The 19,832-nt window shown below is 41.5% G+C and overlaps 1 protein-coding gene across 2 annotated transcripts in view; it reads left to right on the forward strand.

Moving 5' to 3' along the window:
* Window positions 1–19,832, forward strand: part of LOC126418546 (uncharacterized) — a 207,570-nt gene that overhangs the window by 136,826 nt on the left and 50,912 nt on the right. For both annotated transcript variants that reach the window (XM_050085361.1, XM_050085362.1), the window contains exon 2: window positions 19,343–19,554. In XM_050085361.1, coding sequence (XP_049941318.1) covers window positions 19,343–19,554 — 212 coding nt within the window. The remainder of the gene's footprint in view (window positions 1–19,342; window positions 19,555–19,832) is intronic.

Below are 19,832 nucleotides of genomic sequence, written 5' to 3' on the forward strand. Positions count from 1 at the left end.
CATGCTAGTCGAAACAAGGCATCTATTCACTCGGATTTACTAAGCTCATTTGGAGAACGTACCGTAACAAAATTAGTTTACCTGGTATGCAGGCTGTATGAGACGGGAGAAACATTCTCAGACTTCATCAAGAATGTAGTAAGCTCAATTTTAAGAAAATAGTTGTGAACATTACCGAACCATTAGAACACCAAGATATGGTTGAAAAATACTGACACGATTTACTTACAGAATGGCAAGACTGTTAGAAGGTGATTTCGGAGACCAGTTTGAATTCTGGGGAAATGTGAGAATATCTGAGGCAACACTGACCCTACGATTTAGCTTAGGAAATAAGCCAAAGAAAGACAATCCTGCGTTTATAGCATTTGCATACTTTGAGAAAGATTACTGTCAATAGTTTCTTTGTAATTCTGATGGTATCAAACATAAATACAGCAAGCGAAAGGTTATCTACAACCTATACAAGAGCGAAAGGTTATCTACAACCTATACAAGATAGAGTGCAGAGTCGAAGGACATGAAAGGCAAGCAGTAGTTGAGAAGGGAGTGAGACAGGTTTGTACCCTGTCCGTAGGTTATTCAGTCTGTTCATTGAACAAGCAGTAAAAGAAGAAAAGAAGAAATTTGAAGGCCGGCAGGCCGGCCGGTGTGGCCGTCCGGTTCTAGGCGCTACAGTCTGGAACCGCGTGACCATTACGGTCGCACGTTCGAATCCTGCCTCGGGCATGGATGTGTGTGATTTCCTTAGGTTAGTTAGGTTTAAGTATTTCTAAGTTCTAGGGGACTGATGACCACAAATGTTAAGTCCCATAGAGCTCAGAGCCATTTGAACCATTTTTTTGAAGAAATTTGAAAAGGGAATTATAGTTCAAGATGAAAAAGTAAAAACTTTCAGGTTTCCAAATGAAACTGTAATTATGTCAGATAAGGCAATGGCTCGGGAGGGCATTTGAACGGAATAGATAATGACTTGAAAAGAGGTTATAAGATGAATAACTCTGAACTTGACGTCATGTTGTCCTGCAATATATTTTAAAGACATAAAATCAAATACTTTGGCGTAAAAGGCCGAAACTGGGTTGTACGTCAATAAACAATAAAACAGTCAAATGGAAAAAAAAGGCAATGGAATGCAACCCAATCAAGTTAGCCGATGTTGAGGAGGTTAGATTAGAAAATGAGACATTAAAAGCGGTCGACCAGTTTTCTATTTGGGCAGAGAAATAACATGATGGCTGAAGTGGAGGGGATATAAAATACAGACTGACAATAGCAAGAGAAGCGGTTCTGAAAAAGGGAAATTTGTTGACGGAGATATAAATGTAATATTTGGCTGGTCTGTAGCCTTGCGTCAAGGTGGAACGTGGAAGATACGCAGTTCAGACGAGAAGAGAATACAAGCTTCTGTAATTGATGCTACAGAAGAACGTTGAATATCAAATGGGAGGATCGAATAACTAATGAGGTATTGAATGAAATTAGGAAAAAAATAAATTTGTGGCATAATTTAACTAAAAGAAAGAATCGCTTGAAAGTACACTTTATGAAGGAATAAGGAATCCTCAGTTTGCTAACGAGTGGGAGTGTGGTGGTGGAGGTGAGCTGGAGATTTGCTGCTATTTGTGAAATATGGAAATCGATTTTTTATGTTGAATCTACCGAAAATTTGTTGTTTAGTACGTATATATTCATAGCATACTCTTTAGCCTATTAGAACGAAACGTCGACGAAAAAGAGAAGTTTACGTGTGAAAGACGTTATTTGCCGTAGCGCTCGGGAGCGGCACTGAGTGTTTGGATAATTCTAATACAGGGTACCAATACCCCCGTTGATAGGAGCACGACTCTCAGGCCTGTTAATGGAGCATTGTAGCGTATCGGTTTTAACCGGAAGATAAACTATTGTATCATCAAAAATACCTGTTAAGCGCTTTACGGCCGCATTGGTGGCGTGTTTTCTTGCACTGTAGCTGTAGGTCTTTTCATTAGTTACTAGAAAGGTTGCAATGTATTGTTTGCGTAATTATCAGAAGTTATTTTTTGGTCCAGAAAGATCCGTCCCATAATTCGTTTTTCATTAATTGTACAACACACTCATGTTTTTACATCATGTATAAGCTTTTAGTGTAACTGATGAGGATTTTCAGAACTCCAACATCGACTGACCTGCCAAGTTCACGACCATCAGCAAACGCTGACATGCTTCGTGAGGAAAGATCACTGCGGGATCGACCTTTGCTTCACGCGCAGACTGCAACAGCCTATTGTGGTACTGACGTCGAGCAACGGTATCTGAATTGGTCAACTGCTGAACTACCGTCTGTTTGTGCACAGTTCTATGAGCAGTTGCAGCTGACGTTTGCGTTTCTACGTAACTGGCACATTTTGAGCAATGTTTATTGACAATTTTATCAACTGGACTGAGCTACTAGATAGAAAAATAACTGTATTATTTGCGGCAAATTTCGATAACGTGCGGTATATTATTCAAAAGCTCTAGTATACCCAATTCTTTGAATGGGCTTCCGTACTATGTTCTTTCGTCTGCATCACAAGCAATTCGTATTGCACGCATTAGTATGGTTTTACGAGGTATCCAAAAATATTATGGCATTTAGGAATGAAAGTAACAGCAGTATGCTAGCTTGTTTCAAATTCACGATCCTAATGAAGATTTGTTTAGGTGCTTCACCAGCTCTGTGGTATGTTCCGTCCCATTGAATTTACACAACTGGCCATTAAAATTGCTGCGCCAAGAAGAAATGTAGATGATAAACGGGTATTCATTGGACAAATATGTTATACTATAACTCACATGTGATTACATTTTCACGCAATTTGGGTGCATAGATCCTGAGAAATCGGTACCCAGAACAGTAACGGCCTTCATATGCCTGGACATTGAGTCAAAAACAGAGCTTGGATGGCGTGTACAGGTACAGCTGCTCATGCAGCTTCAACACGATACCACAGTTCATCAAGAGTAGTGACTGGTGTATTGTTACGAGCCAGTTGCTCGGCCACCATTGACCAGACGTTTTCAATTGGTGAGAGATCTGGAGAATGTGCTTTCCAGGGCAGCAGTCGAACATTTTCTGTATCCAGAAAGGCCCGTACAGGACCTGCAACATGCGGTCATGGATTATCCTGCTGAAATGTAGGGTTTCGCTGGGATCGAGTCAAGGGTAGAGCCACGGGTCGTAACACATCTGAAATGTAACGTCCACTGTTCAAAGTGCCGTCAATGCGAACAAGAGGTGACCGAGACGTGTAACCAATGGCACCCCATACCATCATGCCGGGTGATACGCCAGTATGGCGATGACGAATACACGCTTCCAATGTGCGTTCACCGCAATGTCGCCAAACATGGATGCGACCATCATGATGCTGTAAACAGAACCTGGATTCATCCGAAAAAATGACATTTTGCCATTCGTGCACCCAGGTTCGTCGTTGAGTACACCATCGCAGGCACTCCTGTCTGTGATGCAGCGTCAAGGATAATCGCAGCCACGGTCTCCGAGCTGATAGTCCATGCCGCTGCTGGATCGAGACGTGGCTGCACGATCCGTTACAGCCATGCGGATAAGATGCTTGTCATCTCGACTGCTAGTGATACGAAGCCGTTGGTATCCAGCACGGCGTTCCGTATTACCCTCCTGAACCCACCGATTCCATATTCTGCTAACAGCCATTGGATCTCGACCAACGCGAGCAGCAATGTCGCGATACGATAAACCGCAGTCGCGATAGGCTACAATCCGACCTTTATCAAAGTCGGAAACGTGATGGTACGCATTTCTCCTCCTTACAAGAGGCATCACAACAACGTTCCACCAGGCAACGCCGGTCTACTGCTGCTTGTGTATGAGAAATCGTTGGGAAACTTTCCTCATGTCAGCACATTGTAGGTGTCGCCATCGGCGCCAACCTTGTGTGAATGCTCTGAAAAGCTAATCATTTGCATATCACAGCATCTTCTTCCTGTCGGTTAAATTTCGCGCCTGTAGCACGTCATCTTCGTGGTGTAGTAATTTTAATGGCCAGAAGTGTATTTGTTTTTTGGTCCTTTTCGATCCCTTATGATTAATATTCGCAAAATATTCGTTAACAGCTCTTTCTAACATGCACCTGTTCTGATATTTAGCGTAACAGTCGTGTCATCCGCAAAGAAAAACAGTTTTGGCCGTACCGAATCACTTCTGACAAGACTGCAGGTGGAGGTCAGACCGCGGCAACAGTGACAATTGCAGCAAACAGGTTACTGACAAATGTACGTGACTAGCCAGTGAACACGCGTTATCCCATCCCATGCACGGTTGCCAGCCCAGCACGCAGCCCTACGTTTTCCTGCTCACTACCTGTGAACCCCGCGGTGACGTCACGTGTGACGCTGGCTGCTCGCTCGTGAAGACCAAGGACGCAGGCCGGGAGGCGCGAGCCGCGGTGTCTCGCGTTGTTAACCTCAGCACGCAGGCAGGCGCGGTTGCGGAACGAACAAGAGAACTGCGAGGTGCCAAGTGTACTGCTACTGACAGATTGCCTGTTGCCTTGTGTCTAGGCTTCTTCGGCCGACGCGTATTTGATGATTTTTTTGACGTTTCAGCAGGACAAGTGGCTGGCATTGTCAGAGCTTCACCCTCCATTGCTGGTGGTGGACCGGTGTCGATCTCACCTCCGCATTGTGTGAGCAGTGGTGGCCGATTGAACTTCATCCAGGGACGAAATCCGAGCACGTGTTCCAGCTTCTGTGTCACCAAACACCATGTGAAACCGTCTGTTTGCAACAGGGTTAAGATGACATGTGCCTCTGGCCAGAAGCCATGACACCGCCAACCATGAGGTACTCGGGCGTCGATGAAGAGTCAACTGGAGAGTGGAATGGCGCTCTGTTGTCTTCAGTGATGAAGAGGAGGTTCTGTCTCTATTCGAGCGACGGACGTACACATGCATGACGTAGACATGGTGAGATGGCTATTCCAGAGTGCATTCAACCACGATACTCTCAGTTCCTATTCCAGACTTCATGATGTGGGGCCAACAGTTACAACTCGTGGTCTAATCTACAACTATATGCATACTCTGCAAATCACACTTAAGTGCCTGGCAGAGGGTTCATCGAACCACCTTCACAATAATTATCTATTACTCCAATCTCGAAGAGCGCGCGGAAGAAACGAGCACCTGTACCTTTCCGTGCGAGAACTGATTTCCCTTCTTTTATTATGATGATCGTTTTTCCCTGTGTAGGTCGGCGTCAGTAAAATATTTACGCATTCGGAGGAGAAAGTTGATGACGGAAATTTCGTGAAAAGATTCCGCCGCAACGAAAACCGCCTTTATTTTAATGATGTTCACACCAAATCCCGTATCATGTCCGTGTCATTCTCTCCCCTATTTTTCGATATTAAAAAACGTGCTACTCTTCTCTTAACTTTCTCGATGTAGTCCCTTAATCCTGTCTGATAAGGTTCCCACACCGGGAAGCAGTACTCCAAAAGAAGACAGACAAGCGTAGAGTAGGCAGCCTCTTTAGTAGCTCTGTAGCATTTTCTAGTGTCCTGCCAATAAAACGCAGTCGTTGGCTCACCGTCCCCACAACAAGTTCTGTGTGTTCTTTCCAATTTAAGTTGTTTGTAATTGTCATTCCTTTGTATTTTGTTGAATTCTCGGCCTTAAGATTTGACTGATTTATCGTGTAACCTAAGTTTAATGGATTGTTTGTAGCATCATGTGGATGGCCTGACTCTTTTCATTATTTAGGGTCACCTACCAATATTCGCAATAACAAACAGATATATTTTCTAAATCGTTTTGCAATTTGTTTTGATCTTCTGATGACTTTACTAGTCGATAAACGACAGCGTCATCTGCAAACAACCTTTGACGACTGCACTCAGATTGTGTCGTTGTAGATGAGGAAAAGCAGAGGACCTATAAACTAGATTGGCGTTTGTGCGGGGTAAAGTAACCAGTGGCCGGTACATTCTGTAGACTGTTTTCGCCATGCTGCTGTCATTTCCTTGGCAGGAGGGTGTTGTGCTTTTCCAGCTGGACAGTCGACGTCCAGATACGGCTTCTCTGACGCCACGTGCTCTCCATGGTGTACAACAACTGCCCTGACCAGCAATACCCCCAGATCCCTCACCAGCTCAACGCGCGTGGGACGTGATGAAGCGGGAACTTACTCATTCTCCAGGACCTGCAAAAACCATTGCAAAAAAAAGGGGGGGTCAAGATACTTCGGACAATCTATCGCAGGATGGTATTTCGTACCTTTGTGATCGTTTGCATGCGAGAGAACTCACCTGCGTTGCCTCAAGAGGAGGGCACTCTGAGTATTGATGCGACGATTTGGGCGCTTTGCTCGGTGAACGTGTGTTGCATTTGGTCTGAATTTATGATATACTCCTACAACGATGAACTACCTATAACCTCACTTGTCAATAAAATTACATTGTCGTTTAGGGTGTTACATGTTTTTCGGCTGTGTATTTTATTGTTATTAAATCTTAGACAACTGTGATATGTTAATAGCGAGAGTGTAAGCAATTTATGGTTGGGGGAGGAGAAAATAAGAAACTATGTCACACCCCAGAACCCAACACTGGATCTGTGTATGTTATGAGAGGGTTAGTAATATTTTGTCCCATGACCTATTTTGTCTTGTACAGCCATCTATATGTAAGAACTATCGCACGTAAGAAATGTGCTGTTTTAAATATTTTCAAGAGTATGTGTTCAGTGTCATGAATGTTACTTGGTGCACATGTGAACAACTTTTGTGGATAGGCGACGTCTACCTTCCGTATCTCCGAAAACATCGATAACGTGAAACCCAACTCGCCTTTTCTTCACATGGCATTAGGATAAAGACAGTGGCTCGGATACAGTATTTCTTGACTTCCAAAAAGCATTTGACTCTGCACCACACATACACGTAATATCGACAGCACGATCATATGGGGTACAGGCGAAATTTGTGACTGGACTGAGGATTTATTGGTGTGGTGGGCGCAGCGTGTTATGCTGAGTGGAGAGTCATCGGCAGATGTCGAAGTACGTGGGGACTTCAAAAAGCAATCTACACGTTATTACGGCAGGCCAAGTAACTTCTACTGAGTACTGCATTTCAATTCAACACTTTGAAGTGTAGGGCAACACAAATGTGTCACATTATTTTTCAACATATTCGCCAAATCTCTGTAAACAATAAGTGGAACGCTCTACCAGTTGTTCAGATGACAGAAATCCGCTCCTAGGTCACGGAGACATTCAATTGTTGAAAACTCGGCGGTTACTGCGATTCAGCTCCTCAGTTGTCTGGGCATTGTCGCCTGTGCCGTGTCGAGGGCCTTCCTTCCCTATCACAATCACGCACGGCCTTATTGAAATGGACGGCACCTTTTCACTGCGGCTGGATGCGAAGCTGCATTCGTTCCATGTACCGCCAGAATTTCACGGTGAATATGCGTGCAATTTAGACATTTTGCCGACAGGAATCGTATTGTCCCGTGTACTTCAACTTTAGAGTACCGGTACGTTTCCAGTTGCGGCCCCACTTCACTCGTACATTGTGACGTATCTGTTATCCGTACTGCAGCAGAACTGCGTCTGCGGGAAACCCTCAACATCTACTCTCTTCTGACAAAGCTCCAGTCTTGTTGCGCAGTAATCTTAGCGTAGGACGACATGTGTGGCTTACTTCTTGAATTCCTCTCGTAACTCCAGGTGTGCCCCAGGTGAGCATGTCGGGATCCTTGCTATTTACATTGTATGTCAATTACTTTGCAGGCAGTATAAATAGTAACCTCATACTTTTCGCAGATCATGCCAGTTATCTGTAACGAAGTACTGTGTGAAAAAAGTTGCGCAGATATTCAATCAGATCCAAGAACAGAGACCAGGGAGAGTTCCTGAAGTGATGTCACTCCACGCCCTCCGCATTCTGCTAGACTGACTAAAAACACTATACTGACTTTCGTTGGGAACTCATTCAACACCCACCTCATTCACCTGATCTTGCGCCCTCAGATTTTCAGCTACTCCGCTCTCTATCGAACAACCTTCAAGGAACTTCCTTTCCGGATGATAATGCGCTCCGAATACGGCTCGAGTTCTTCGCCTCTAAACCACGAAATTTCTACAGTCACAGAATCGAAAAGCTACACCAGCGTTGGGAGAGTGTTGTAAATTTTGAAGTAGAATGTATTATTGATGACTAAAGTCTCTGTTAAGTGTATCTGTTATGTTTATTAAACTTATGGAAAAACGCACCAACCCAACACGTACGGCTAACAGGCGATATTGAACGTATGCAAAGAAGGGTAGCAGGTTTGTTTCATTCATGTAAGAGTCTCATGGAGGTGCTGAAAGTATTGAACCGGCAAACACTTTTAAGACAGACGCAAACTATCGCTAGAAAGCCCTAGCGACCATGAGTACTGATGACTCTAGGTATGTACTGAAACCCTCTTCGCGTCGCTCCCATAGGGACCGCGCAGACTAGATTAATTACAGCGTCCACTGACGCCTTTAACTCTCGCACGGTATCAGCTATGTTTGGGGTCATTTTTGATGCCAGTAATTCTAACGACTTTATGACGATAAAAAATAGAATATTTCTACAAAAATAACTACGATTTATTCAGACACCCAAGCACGATGTTGAAATTATAATTCCATAGTTGCTTGCTATAATAAGCTACGTACAAGTTGTACTAGCTATATTTGAAGTATGAAAACGTATATATTACTAAGTTTGTTTAGTTCCAAAAATTATTTTAACACAAAATATTCATGTAGCGCACACCATGTAAGAATACTATAATTAATTAATTTTGAAAATCTCGTTGTGGCTCGGAAAATAGATACGCCATACGTCGTTACGTATTGACTTGAACGTTTAAGTAGTTCCTTTGTTCGTTTGTTTCGTTTTTGTCAGTGTTAAAATGCTAACCACTGAAGAACGTGGCGGTAAATACACAGTTTCAGTTCGTCAAACATTTAATTCAGTTTTCCGGGAGACAACACTCCCACATCGCGATACTGTGCGACATTTGATTAACAAATTTCGAAGTACGGGTTCTGTGACAGATGCACCGAGAAGCGGTCGCCCTAGCGTTTTGTCTGACGATAAACTACTCGATATTTCCGATAAAATGTCCACGAGTCCGAACAAGTCAGTAAGAAAACTCGCCCAGGAAATCGATGTTAGTGTCAGAACGGCCCACACAGCTGTAAAGAAAAAATTAGAACTTTTCCCATACAAAGTGACAGTCGTACAAAAACTGAAAAATACTGTTCATGGCAAAAGACTGCATTATTGTCAATTTTTCAAAAATTTCGTTCAAGAAAATGGAAGGGATATTCTTAATGAAACGTTTTTCAATGATGAGGCGTGGTTTCATTTATGCGGGTACATGAACTTGCAAAATTCTCGTATGTGCAGTACTGCAAATCCACTGTGTATTCATGAGGAACCACTTCATTCTGTGAAAACAGGAGTCTGGATTGCAATTTCTAGACGTCGGATTGTGGGTCCCATATTTTTCAACGAAACAATAAACGCACAACGATACTGCAGTGAGTTTCATTTCGGTATATTCACTGCGGCAACGGCACGCACGACTAACAGTCATACGGCACTGCGGAGACACTTTTCTAACACCCCGTATTATTAGTGGACCAAAGAATGCCTGCAGTTCTGTAGAGTCAAGTTCAGTCCAGCGTTCAAGATATGGATGTAGAATTTAACTGTCATCTGCACGATTATTGGTATGCATTACTATTACGCTCTTCATGTGATTGGTGATAGAAAGTCTGAGAGTCAGCGCTTGTCTGCAACTGTGGTCTAAGATGACGTGGAATATATGCAGTTCACGTGTTACATTCCTTGAAGCTTGCTTGTGCACATCAGTCGGTACTGTGTCGTATGTTATCTGTCTGTCCCCTTCTAGATACGAGAGCACAACCACTAGTTTCCTGAATGCCATTATCATCTTCACATTCACTCACGTCCACTTCATCTCCGACTTACATATCTTCGTCTATCTTATGTAAATCAGCATCATTCTCATCCTCTTTTCCAACAATATTGACGGAGTATCCCTAATAATCTGTGAATCTGCTGCTCGAGAATGAAGCACCTTTCAAAACGTATATCCACATCCATGATGAATAAAATAATTAACATCACGTATTACCTTAACAAAACGGAATCCCAAATTGTGAATTTGTCATAACAGTACACGTGTATGTATTTGGTACGAATTTTTTACAACAGCGGACGTATAAATGTCGATACTGAAAATCATATATTGTGTATCTGGGGTATTTTATGACACTACTGCAAAAATTTCAAATTATTGTACTACGAACCGTGATATAAACATAAATATTTTATCCAGCTATAATAAAAAAAAGGTCCATGAAAAGCATGTCTGGAGGATGAGAAGCCTACAGTCAGATTAAAACTGTTTCTTTGTAGTTAAACGAGCCTAAAAAGACCCCTGGGCCCTGACACCATGCGACGGTTAAGAAAACTTTCTTCCCGCGCTTCATACTTGAATGAAACGGCAAAAAGCCATAATAACTGCTACAATGGGGAGTACCATCTGCTGTGTACTTTATCCTGCTTTACAGAATGCGGATGTAGATGTAGGCTGTGCCATACTGAGTTAGAGATAGGAAAAACCGACCGGTTAAAACCGATACCTGTATTTTAGTTCCGACTAACCAGTATTTTTAGGTATTTATTTGTTCTCGGTTATAACAAGTGCTTTTTATCTTTTTCTAATAACCGGGTAAGAAACCGAAATATCTATTAGCCGTAGCAGCAGTACTAAATCTTTTCGTTTTTAAATTAACCTTTTTTTTAAAAAAAAGCGAGTAATATTTAGTCATAAAATGTGCATTGGTTTGAGATATAGCGTTTTTATAGAAAACGGGAAAAGTGATGAGTGCTATTTTAATAACAATGCCAACAGAAACGAGCAACAAACACACAGGCTTTATTTCCTTTAAAAGATTAAACATTTGTCTCCCATTTCTATGAGAAAATAAAAGAGGAAGGAAATTACGGTAGCAGAAATTCATTGACAGTTCACAATAAATATAAAAAGTAGCTGATCTGCTATCTGTCTCTACATAATGTGCCTTTAGCCATTGAAAACGAACAAATTAAGACGAAAAACAGAGTTCTTCATCCTCTGTTTACACCTTTTAGCACTGATTATTCGTAATGCCCAAACAGTGACATGATCACTTACTACAACATGATTTTTTGAGCAGAGTTTCAAAAAATTAGAATCAGTGGGAGAATCCTGGTGATTTTTGGTAGTATAATGAAATAATAAGCAATCAGTTGCATACAAGAAATTTAATTTCTATGCAGATTTCGAGCACTTAGTGCCCTCCTGTAGAAGGCTGTACAGGAAAATACACCACAAATAAGTAGAAGTCCTAAGAATATTACAGTTAGGGACCAAGAGCATTAAAAAAATTTGAATATTAAAAGATTAAAATAGTGCAATGCCTATCGCATTGTTTGCGAATGTCAATATTAAAGTAAATACAGCAATAATGGCATGTTCCTAAAAATAAATGAAGGAGCAATAAATAATGCAATACTGAAACGATTAATACAAAAAGAGCTCTCAGATGCCTACATGTACTTCACAGTGTGTGCATAAAACTAGTACGACGAAGCGAAACACAAAGTGCAGACATCACGCCAGAACATGAGCCAGTCAGGCAACGATATGCGTTTCTTGAAATTGGTCCCAAATTTGGGGTCGAAGTGCGATAAAATAATAAAACAAAGTAACTATAGTTGGCATAAGGCATAAACAAAATTGTAAGTGGATGTCAGCAGAGTAGTAACTGGTTGCTTATTATTTCATTATACGAGGATTGCCCAGAAAGTAATGCACCGCATTTTTTCTTCAACAATTCTTTATTGAACATAATGAGAATGACACACACGAAAGAATGGTGTTTTATCTACACATCCTATTTTTCCACGTAATCTCCATCCCGTTCTACGTCCTTCCTCCAGCGCAGAACAAGGGCGTGTATTATGCCCTGTCGGTACCAATCCTTGCCCTGGTGGCGGAGCCAGCGCTTCACTGTGTAAATCAACTCCTCCTCATCCTCAAAATGTCTTTCACGAATGCGTCTGTCCTCACGAATGACAACATCAGCTCGCTGCAACATGGCAGTTGTGACAGCCGTGAAAGGGTCTCCCCGACCGCTGCAATTCGTGGAGCTCCGCCGAATCGCTTCTGATCACCTCACCCTCCATGCCCGGCGACTAATTGTACTTCTGTCGCGACAGCGGAAGCTCCACAGGCTTTTTTCACAAGCGTTTGTGAATATTCCACACAGTTTCCTTCTCTGCAGTGAGAAATTCAATGACGGCACGTTCTTGTAACGTACATCACCTGCAGACGCCATTTTGAAACTATCCTCCAGCTACGATATCTGTCGGAAGTGACGGAAACGTGGCGCACTCACTCAGGAGATTTCAAATAATACATACGTAACGTTTTGGGCCTGTAGCATTGTTTTCGGTTGAGAAAAAAAATGCGATGCATTACTTTCTGGGCAACTCTCGTATACGACTACAGTTGTTAACGCGAATGAAGTACTAAATTTTTGTAGTGTTCAACCACTTATAATTTTTGAGAAAAGCAGTGAACTGTGGAGAGACTGCGTTTGCTTTTATTTGCTTATTTAATTCAGTATTTTAAGTCTATGTACGAGGGCTATCCACAAAGTACATTACGTTTTGGAATTAAAAATAAATAAAGTATTGGAAATTTTGTTTATTATATACAGATGAAAGCTACACTTAAATACTACTTTTCTACATGGTTGCTATTTAAATTAAGGCACTTATCGTAGCGATGGACGAGCTTGGAAATTCCTTCGTCGTAAAATTCGGCCGCCTGCGCCTTCAACCACGTGGTTACCTCTTCTTGAAGCTGTGCGTCGTCATCAAAACGCTGCATAGCCAACCACTTCTTCATTGCTGGGAATAAGTGGAAGTCGCTCGGTGCCAGGTCGGAACTGTACGGCGGATGAGGAAACAACTCCCACTTAAAAGATTCGAGAACTTCACGAGTGGCATTTGCCGTGTGGGCCCGGGTGTTGTGAATCAGCAAGATCTTTGAACCCAACTTTCCCCTGCGCTTGTTTTGTATTGCTTAATCCATGTTTCGTCACCAGTAACGGTGCGATCGAGTAATGAGTCGCCATCTTTCTCGTAAGCGTCCAAAAACAACGCTGCAGACATTCGCTGATTTTTCTGAATCTCTGTCAAGATTTTTGGTATCCACCTTGCACAAAGCTTGTGGTAACCAAGCTTTTCGGTAATGATTTCGTGCAACAAACTTCGTGAAATTTGTGGAAAACTCATAGAGAATTTCGTTATTGTGAAATTTTGGTTTTCACGGACCGCGGCATCGACTTTTTCGACAAGTTCGGCAGTAACTATGCTGGGTCTTCCACTTGGCTCTTCGTCATGAACGTTAGTTCGGCCATTTTTAAATTTTATGACCCATTGACGCACTCCACCTTCAGTGATTATGTTGTCCCCATACACGTCACAAAGCTGCCGATAGATTTCTATCGGTGTACAGTTTTTTGCAGTCGGAAACCTTATTACAGCACGCACTTCACACTTCGCAGCATTTTCAATTAACGCTGACATTTCAAACTGTCACAGTAACTCAACAGAGTACAGCACGAACCTCTCACTAGCACGGCAGGATGCCGACTCAGTGGCGGAATGCCATGACACCAAGATGGCCGCGCTAGCCCCGCCCCTAACGGACTCAAACGAAAACGTAATGTACTTTGTGTCTAGCCCTCGTATCTCGAAGCTGAGTGAGTCAAAATTTTTCGATCTTAGTTCGATTTCTATGTTTATTACAGTATACAACAAGTGACTGACTCTGAGCACTATGCGACTTAACTTCTGAGGTCATCAGTCGCCTAGAACTTAGAACTAATTAAACCTAACTAACCTAAGGACATCACACACATCCATGCCCGAGGCAGGATTCGAACCTGCGACCGTAGCGGTCACGCGGTTCCAGACTGAAGCGCCTTTAACCGCACGGCCACACCGGCCGGCTATACAACAAGTATAAAGAACCGAAAATCGGTTGTTTCTCAAACTGGTTATTTTGAACGATTTAAGCAGATTAGATTAGATTAGATTAGATTAGATTAATACTAGTTCCATGGATCATGAATACGATATTTCGTAATGATGTGGAACGAGTCAAATTTTCCAATACATGACATAATTAGGTTAATTTAACAACATACTTAAGTTAATATAACAACTTTATTTTTTTTTTTATTTTTTTAAATATTTTTTTCTTTTTTTCCTTAATTTATATCTAAAAATTCCTCTATGGAGTAGAAGGAGTTGTCATTCAGAAATTCTTTTAATTTCTTCTTAAATACTTGTTGGTTATCTGTCAGACTTTTGATACTATTTGGTAAGTGACCAAAGACTTTAGTGCCAGTATAATTCACCCCTTTCTGTGCCAAAGTTAGATTTAATCTTGAATAGTGAAGATCATCCTTTCTCCTAGTATTGTAGTTATGCACACTGCTATTACTTTTGAATTGGGTTTGGTTGTTAATAACAAATTTCATAAGAGAATATATATACTGAGAAGCTACTGTGAATATCCCTAGATCCTTAAATAAATGTCTGCAGGATGATCTTGGGTGGACTCCAGCTATTATTCTGATTACACGCTTTTGTGCAATAAATACTTTATTCCTCAGTGATGAATTACCCCAAAATATGATGCCATATGAAAGCAATGAGTGAAAATAGGCGTAGTAAGCTAATTTACTAAGATGTTTATCACCAAAATTTGCAATGACCCTTATTGCATAAGTAGCTGAACTCAAACGTTTCAGCAGATCATCAATGTGTTTCTTCCAATTTAATCTCTCATCAATGGACACACCTAAAAACATGGAATATTCTACCTTAGCTATATGCTTCTGATTAAGGTCTATATTTATTAATGGCGTCATACCATTCACTGTACGGAACTGTATGTACTGTGTCTTATCAAAATTCAGTGAGAGTCCGTTTACAAGGAACCACTTAGTAATTTTCTGAAAGACAGTATTGACAATTTCATCAGTTAATTCTTGTTTGTCAGGCGTGATTACTATACTTGTATCATCAGCAAAGAGAACTAACTTTGCCTCTTCATGAATATAGAATGGCAAGTCATTAATATATAATAAGAACAACAAAGGACCCAAGACTGACCCTTGTGGAACCCCATTCTTGATAGTTCCCCAGTTTGAGGAATGTGCTGATCTTTGCATGTTACGAGAACTACTTATTTCAACTTTCTGCACTCTTCCAGTTAGGTACGAATTAAACCATTTGTGCACTGTCCCACTCATGCCACAATACTTGAGCTTGTCTAGCAGAATTTCATGATTTACACAATCAAAAGCCTTTGAGAGATCACAAAAAATCCCAATGGGTGGTGTTCGGTTATTCAGATCATTCAAAATTTGACTGGTGAAAGCATATATGGCATTTTCTGTTGAAAAACCTTTCTGGAAACCAAACTGACATTTTGTTAGTACTTCATTTGTACAGATATGTGAAGCTACTCTTGAATACATTACTTTCTCAAAAATTTTGGATAAAGCTGTTAGAAGGGAGATTGGACGGTAATTGTTGACATCAGATCTATCCCCCTTTTTATGCAAAGGTATAACAATAGCATATTTCAGTCTATCAGGGAAAATGCCCTGTTCCAGAGAGCTATTACACAGGTGGCTGAGAATCTTACTTATCTGTTGAGAACAAGCTTTTAGTATTTTGCTGGAAATGCCATCAATTCCATGTGAGTTTTTGCTTTTAAGCAAGTTTATTATTTTCCTAATTTCAGAGGGAGAAGTGGGTGAGATTTCAATTGTATCAAATTGCATAGGTATGGCCTCTTCCATTAACAGCCTAGCATCTTCTAATGAACACCTGGATCCTACTATATCCACAACATTTAGAAAATGATTATTAAAAATATTTTCAACTTCTGACTTTTTGTTCGTAAAGTTTTCATTCAATTTGATGGTAATACTGTCTTCCTCTGCTCTTGGTTGACCTGTTTCTCTTTTAATGATATTCCAAATTGTTTTAATTTTATTATCAGAGTTGCTGATTTCAGACATGATACACATACTCCTGGATTTTTTAATAACTTTTCTTAATATAACACAGTAGTTTTTATAATTTTTGATAGTTTCCGGGTCACTACTCTTTCTTGCTGTCAGATACATTTCCCTTTTCCGGTTACAAGATATTTTTATACCCTTAGTAAGCCATGGTTTGTTACAAGGTTTCTTACGAGTATATTTAACTATTTTCTTGGGGAAGCAGTTTTCAAATGCATTTACAAAAATGTCATGAAATAAATTATATTTTAAATTGGCATCAGGTTCATGGTACACCTCATCCCAGTCTATCTGCTGTAGGCTTTCCCTGAAATTTGCAATTGTTAAATCTTTGACTGAACGTACTACTTTGGAGGACTATTTAGTATTGCTGAATGGAGCTATGTCATATATTGTAACTAGCTGTGCACCATGATCAGAAAGACCATTCTCAACAGGCTGAACATTTATCTGGTTAAACTTATCTTGGTCTATAAAGAAGTTATCTATCAGTGAGCTGCTATCCTTTACCACCCGAGTAGGAAAATCAATAACGGGTGTCAAATTGAAAGAACCGAGTAATACTTCAAGGTCATTTTTCCTATTACCCTCTTTCAGAGAATCTACATTGAAGTCCCCACAAATAATAATTTGCTTCCCCCTGTCTGACAGATAGCACAACAAGGAGTCCAAATTTTTCAGAAATAGATGAAAATTTCCTGATGGGGACCTATATACAGTTACAATTATAAATGTGCCTTTATTTAATTTAAGCTCACAGGTACATGCTTCTATATGTTTCTCTACACAAAACTTTTTTGTTTCTATACTTTTTGCACAATGATAACTTTTGACATATATGGCAACTCCTCCTTTCTCCATATTTTCTCTCATTACATGTGCAGAGAGCTTATATCCACTTACATTTACCTTATCCATATCAGTAACAATGTGATGCTCAGACAGGCATAGTACATCTATTTCATTCTCAGCTTCTAAATCTTCTAAACAAACCAGAAGCTCATCTACTTTATTCTTTAAACTCCCAATATTTTGATGAAATATACTTACATTATTTTTAATTATACTTTTCTGAGAACCTTTCCTTATTCTAACATTTGCAGTACTCTCCTGTCTGAGTTCCTCATTGTGCTTAGGCCTAGTTCCTATACCAGTGGTCACATGGTGTTCAGAGAGGCAGATTATGTCAACTGGGTTGGGTGACTTTAATTCATCAATGCAGTTACCTAGGACTGAGATACAACTTGGTGGAGATAAAATTTCTGGTGATTGGTGAAAATTTATAATTGATAGCTGTGATTGGTGATCCAATGTGCTAGAATTGTGCTGTTTAATTTCTTTCCTAAACTGAAGATTTGTTTCAATCCTGACCTCTCGTAGAACTTGACATCTTTCTGTCTTACCTATCCTAAAAAAGGTGCTGCTCCAACACCTGTAACCACTGGTATTTTACCATTCATGGCAGTGCCTCCCCCCCTTAAATTTCCTGCTATTACCCCAGCCAGTTTCCCCTTCCCTTTCCTGTTGAGATGTAGGCCGTGCCTGGTATAGTCCCACCTACTGAGATCATCAACAGGAACCACACCAATATGAGCCCCCGGAACCTGACCCAAGCAGCCGTTCCAACTCCAAATTAACTCTCCCAACAGAAGAGTTCAAATGAGGCCGGTCATGGCGTCTCAGGACAGATACAAATTCAACATTGGTGTGTCTCGATGCCGAAGCAATCTTTACCAGGTCACACTCTATACTGTACCCAGGATCTCTGTCGATGCTGTTCCCTGGCCCTCCCACAATAACCACGGTGTCTTCCCTGGTAAATCCTTTACAGAGTGAACCTAAATCCTCTGTCACCTGATCCAGACTAGCACTTGGTTTGAAAAAATTTGTGACCTGGTATTCTGGTCCTAATTCCTCCTGCAGAAGTTGGCCTACACCTCTGGCATGAGAACTGCCTAACAACAAAACTTTCTTCCTTTTCGATGACTTTCCTACATTCTTTTTCAATTTCCTATTGAAAGTTTGTTGTGTCCTGTCTACACCTACCTCTGCTTGAGGCTCATCAGTTTCTAACTGAAGCAACAGGTCAAACTTATTTTTGACATTCACCACAAAACTGTCAGACTTAGTTCTAGGCCTGTTCCTTCTGCTACCTGTTGCCACTTCCCACCTCTCTTTGCCCTTCTCCCTCCTTAACCTGTCCAGATCTTCCCTAGCCTGATCTAGCTCAGCCTGAAGGGCAGCAATTTTCCCCTCCTGTTCCACTATCTTCCTATCTCTGCTGCAAATCCTACATAACCACTGATGAGCCTGATCCACTTTTCCAACACCCACGCCACTGCAGTCCCCCCAGTGAAAAAAACTACTGCATCCATCACACCAAACCCCGGAACTAACAATTCTACGGCATGTCAGGCACTTCTCACTCATGGCAAAAATAATACTTTAGCTAGAATAAATCAGTTAAATTACCGAAAATCAAAAAAGACGTTACAAGAATTAAGCCTATTAACGAATGTATATAAGCAAGTTTCTGATTTAAAATTCCGCTGTTTTTCTGAGATCTGTATTAAAACAATGAAGGTATACGCTATTTATTATATATTTCACTCGATGGAATGAAAAAAAGGACAATTAAACGAGATACTTTAACTTTGATTCTCCAAAAACGTTACGAGAATTAGGCCTATAAAACAAATGTATATAGGCAAGTTTCTGATATAAAGTTACGCTGTTTTTCTGAAATCTGTATAAAAACAATGAAGTTATACGCTATTTACGGTAGTTTACCGAGAAACTAGTTAAATTACCGTGAAACAAGAAACAAACACGTTTACAAAATTTAAGCCTAAGCGCGACTTCGCGAAGTTACGATCTTTTCGTGTTTTCTAAAAAAATACGCAAAGAAAAGTCAAACCTTTAATGGCAAGACTAAACGATACACTAATGCACGTATTTAATTTGTTGTCGGCGTTAAACTAAATTATATTCCTGTCTAAATCACTTAACTTTCTGGAAATGGTTTCTGGCGTCACTTACTCGGCGGCCATCTTGGACTTGGCGTCACCTTCGACGCTTACTCAGTTGGCTGTCTGTTATGCCCGCAGGGCTGAAGATGGCGGCGGGCGCGGTGTCGGCGCTGCGGTCGTTCGTCAACAAGACGACGGCGACGCTGAAGCCGGCCGCCGCGGTGCTGGGCGGCACGACGACGCCGTGCGTCGGCTTCCGCGTCGCCAGCGGCGCCGACGCCAAGAAGCTCAATGTGACGCTCATCGGCGGCCGCCACCTGCCACCCTCCTCCAACGGATACGTGTTCAAGGTCAGCCGCCAGGCTACGCCCACATCTCACCGGCTAACCCCGTGTGTGGAGTGCGCGCGGAATAGAGTGGCCGGCGGCAGATGCGCAATGTCAGCAGGGCACGTGTGGAGAGCGGACGTGGTGGGGGTTGCGGACAGGCACTGCAGGAGAAGCGCCGAGACCTGGAGGGGAACAGCCGTTCTGAACCGAAGCCTAATAACCCCTTCCTTCTTTTTTGCAAGCGGAGCCCCTCCGAGCCCAGCTCACATTTGCAAGGTGGCAGTTCAAAAACATTTACC

The sequence above is a fragment of the Schistocerca serialis genome, chromosome 9 (assembly GCF_023864345.2).
Source record: "Schistocerca serialis cubense isolate TAMUIC-IGC-003099 chromosome 9, iqSchSeri2.2, whole genome shotgun sequence".
NCBI lineage: Eukaryota > Metazoa > Arthropoda > Insecta > Orthoptera > Acrididae > Schistocerca > Schistocerca serialis.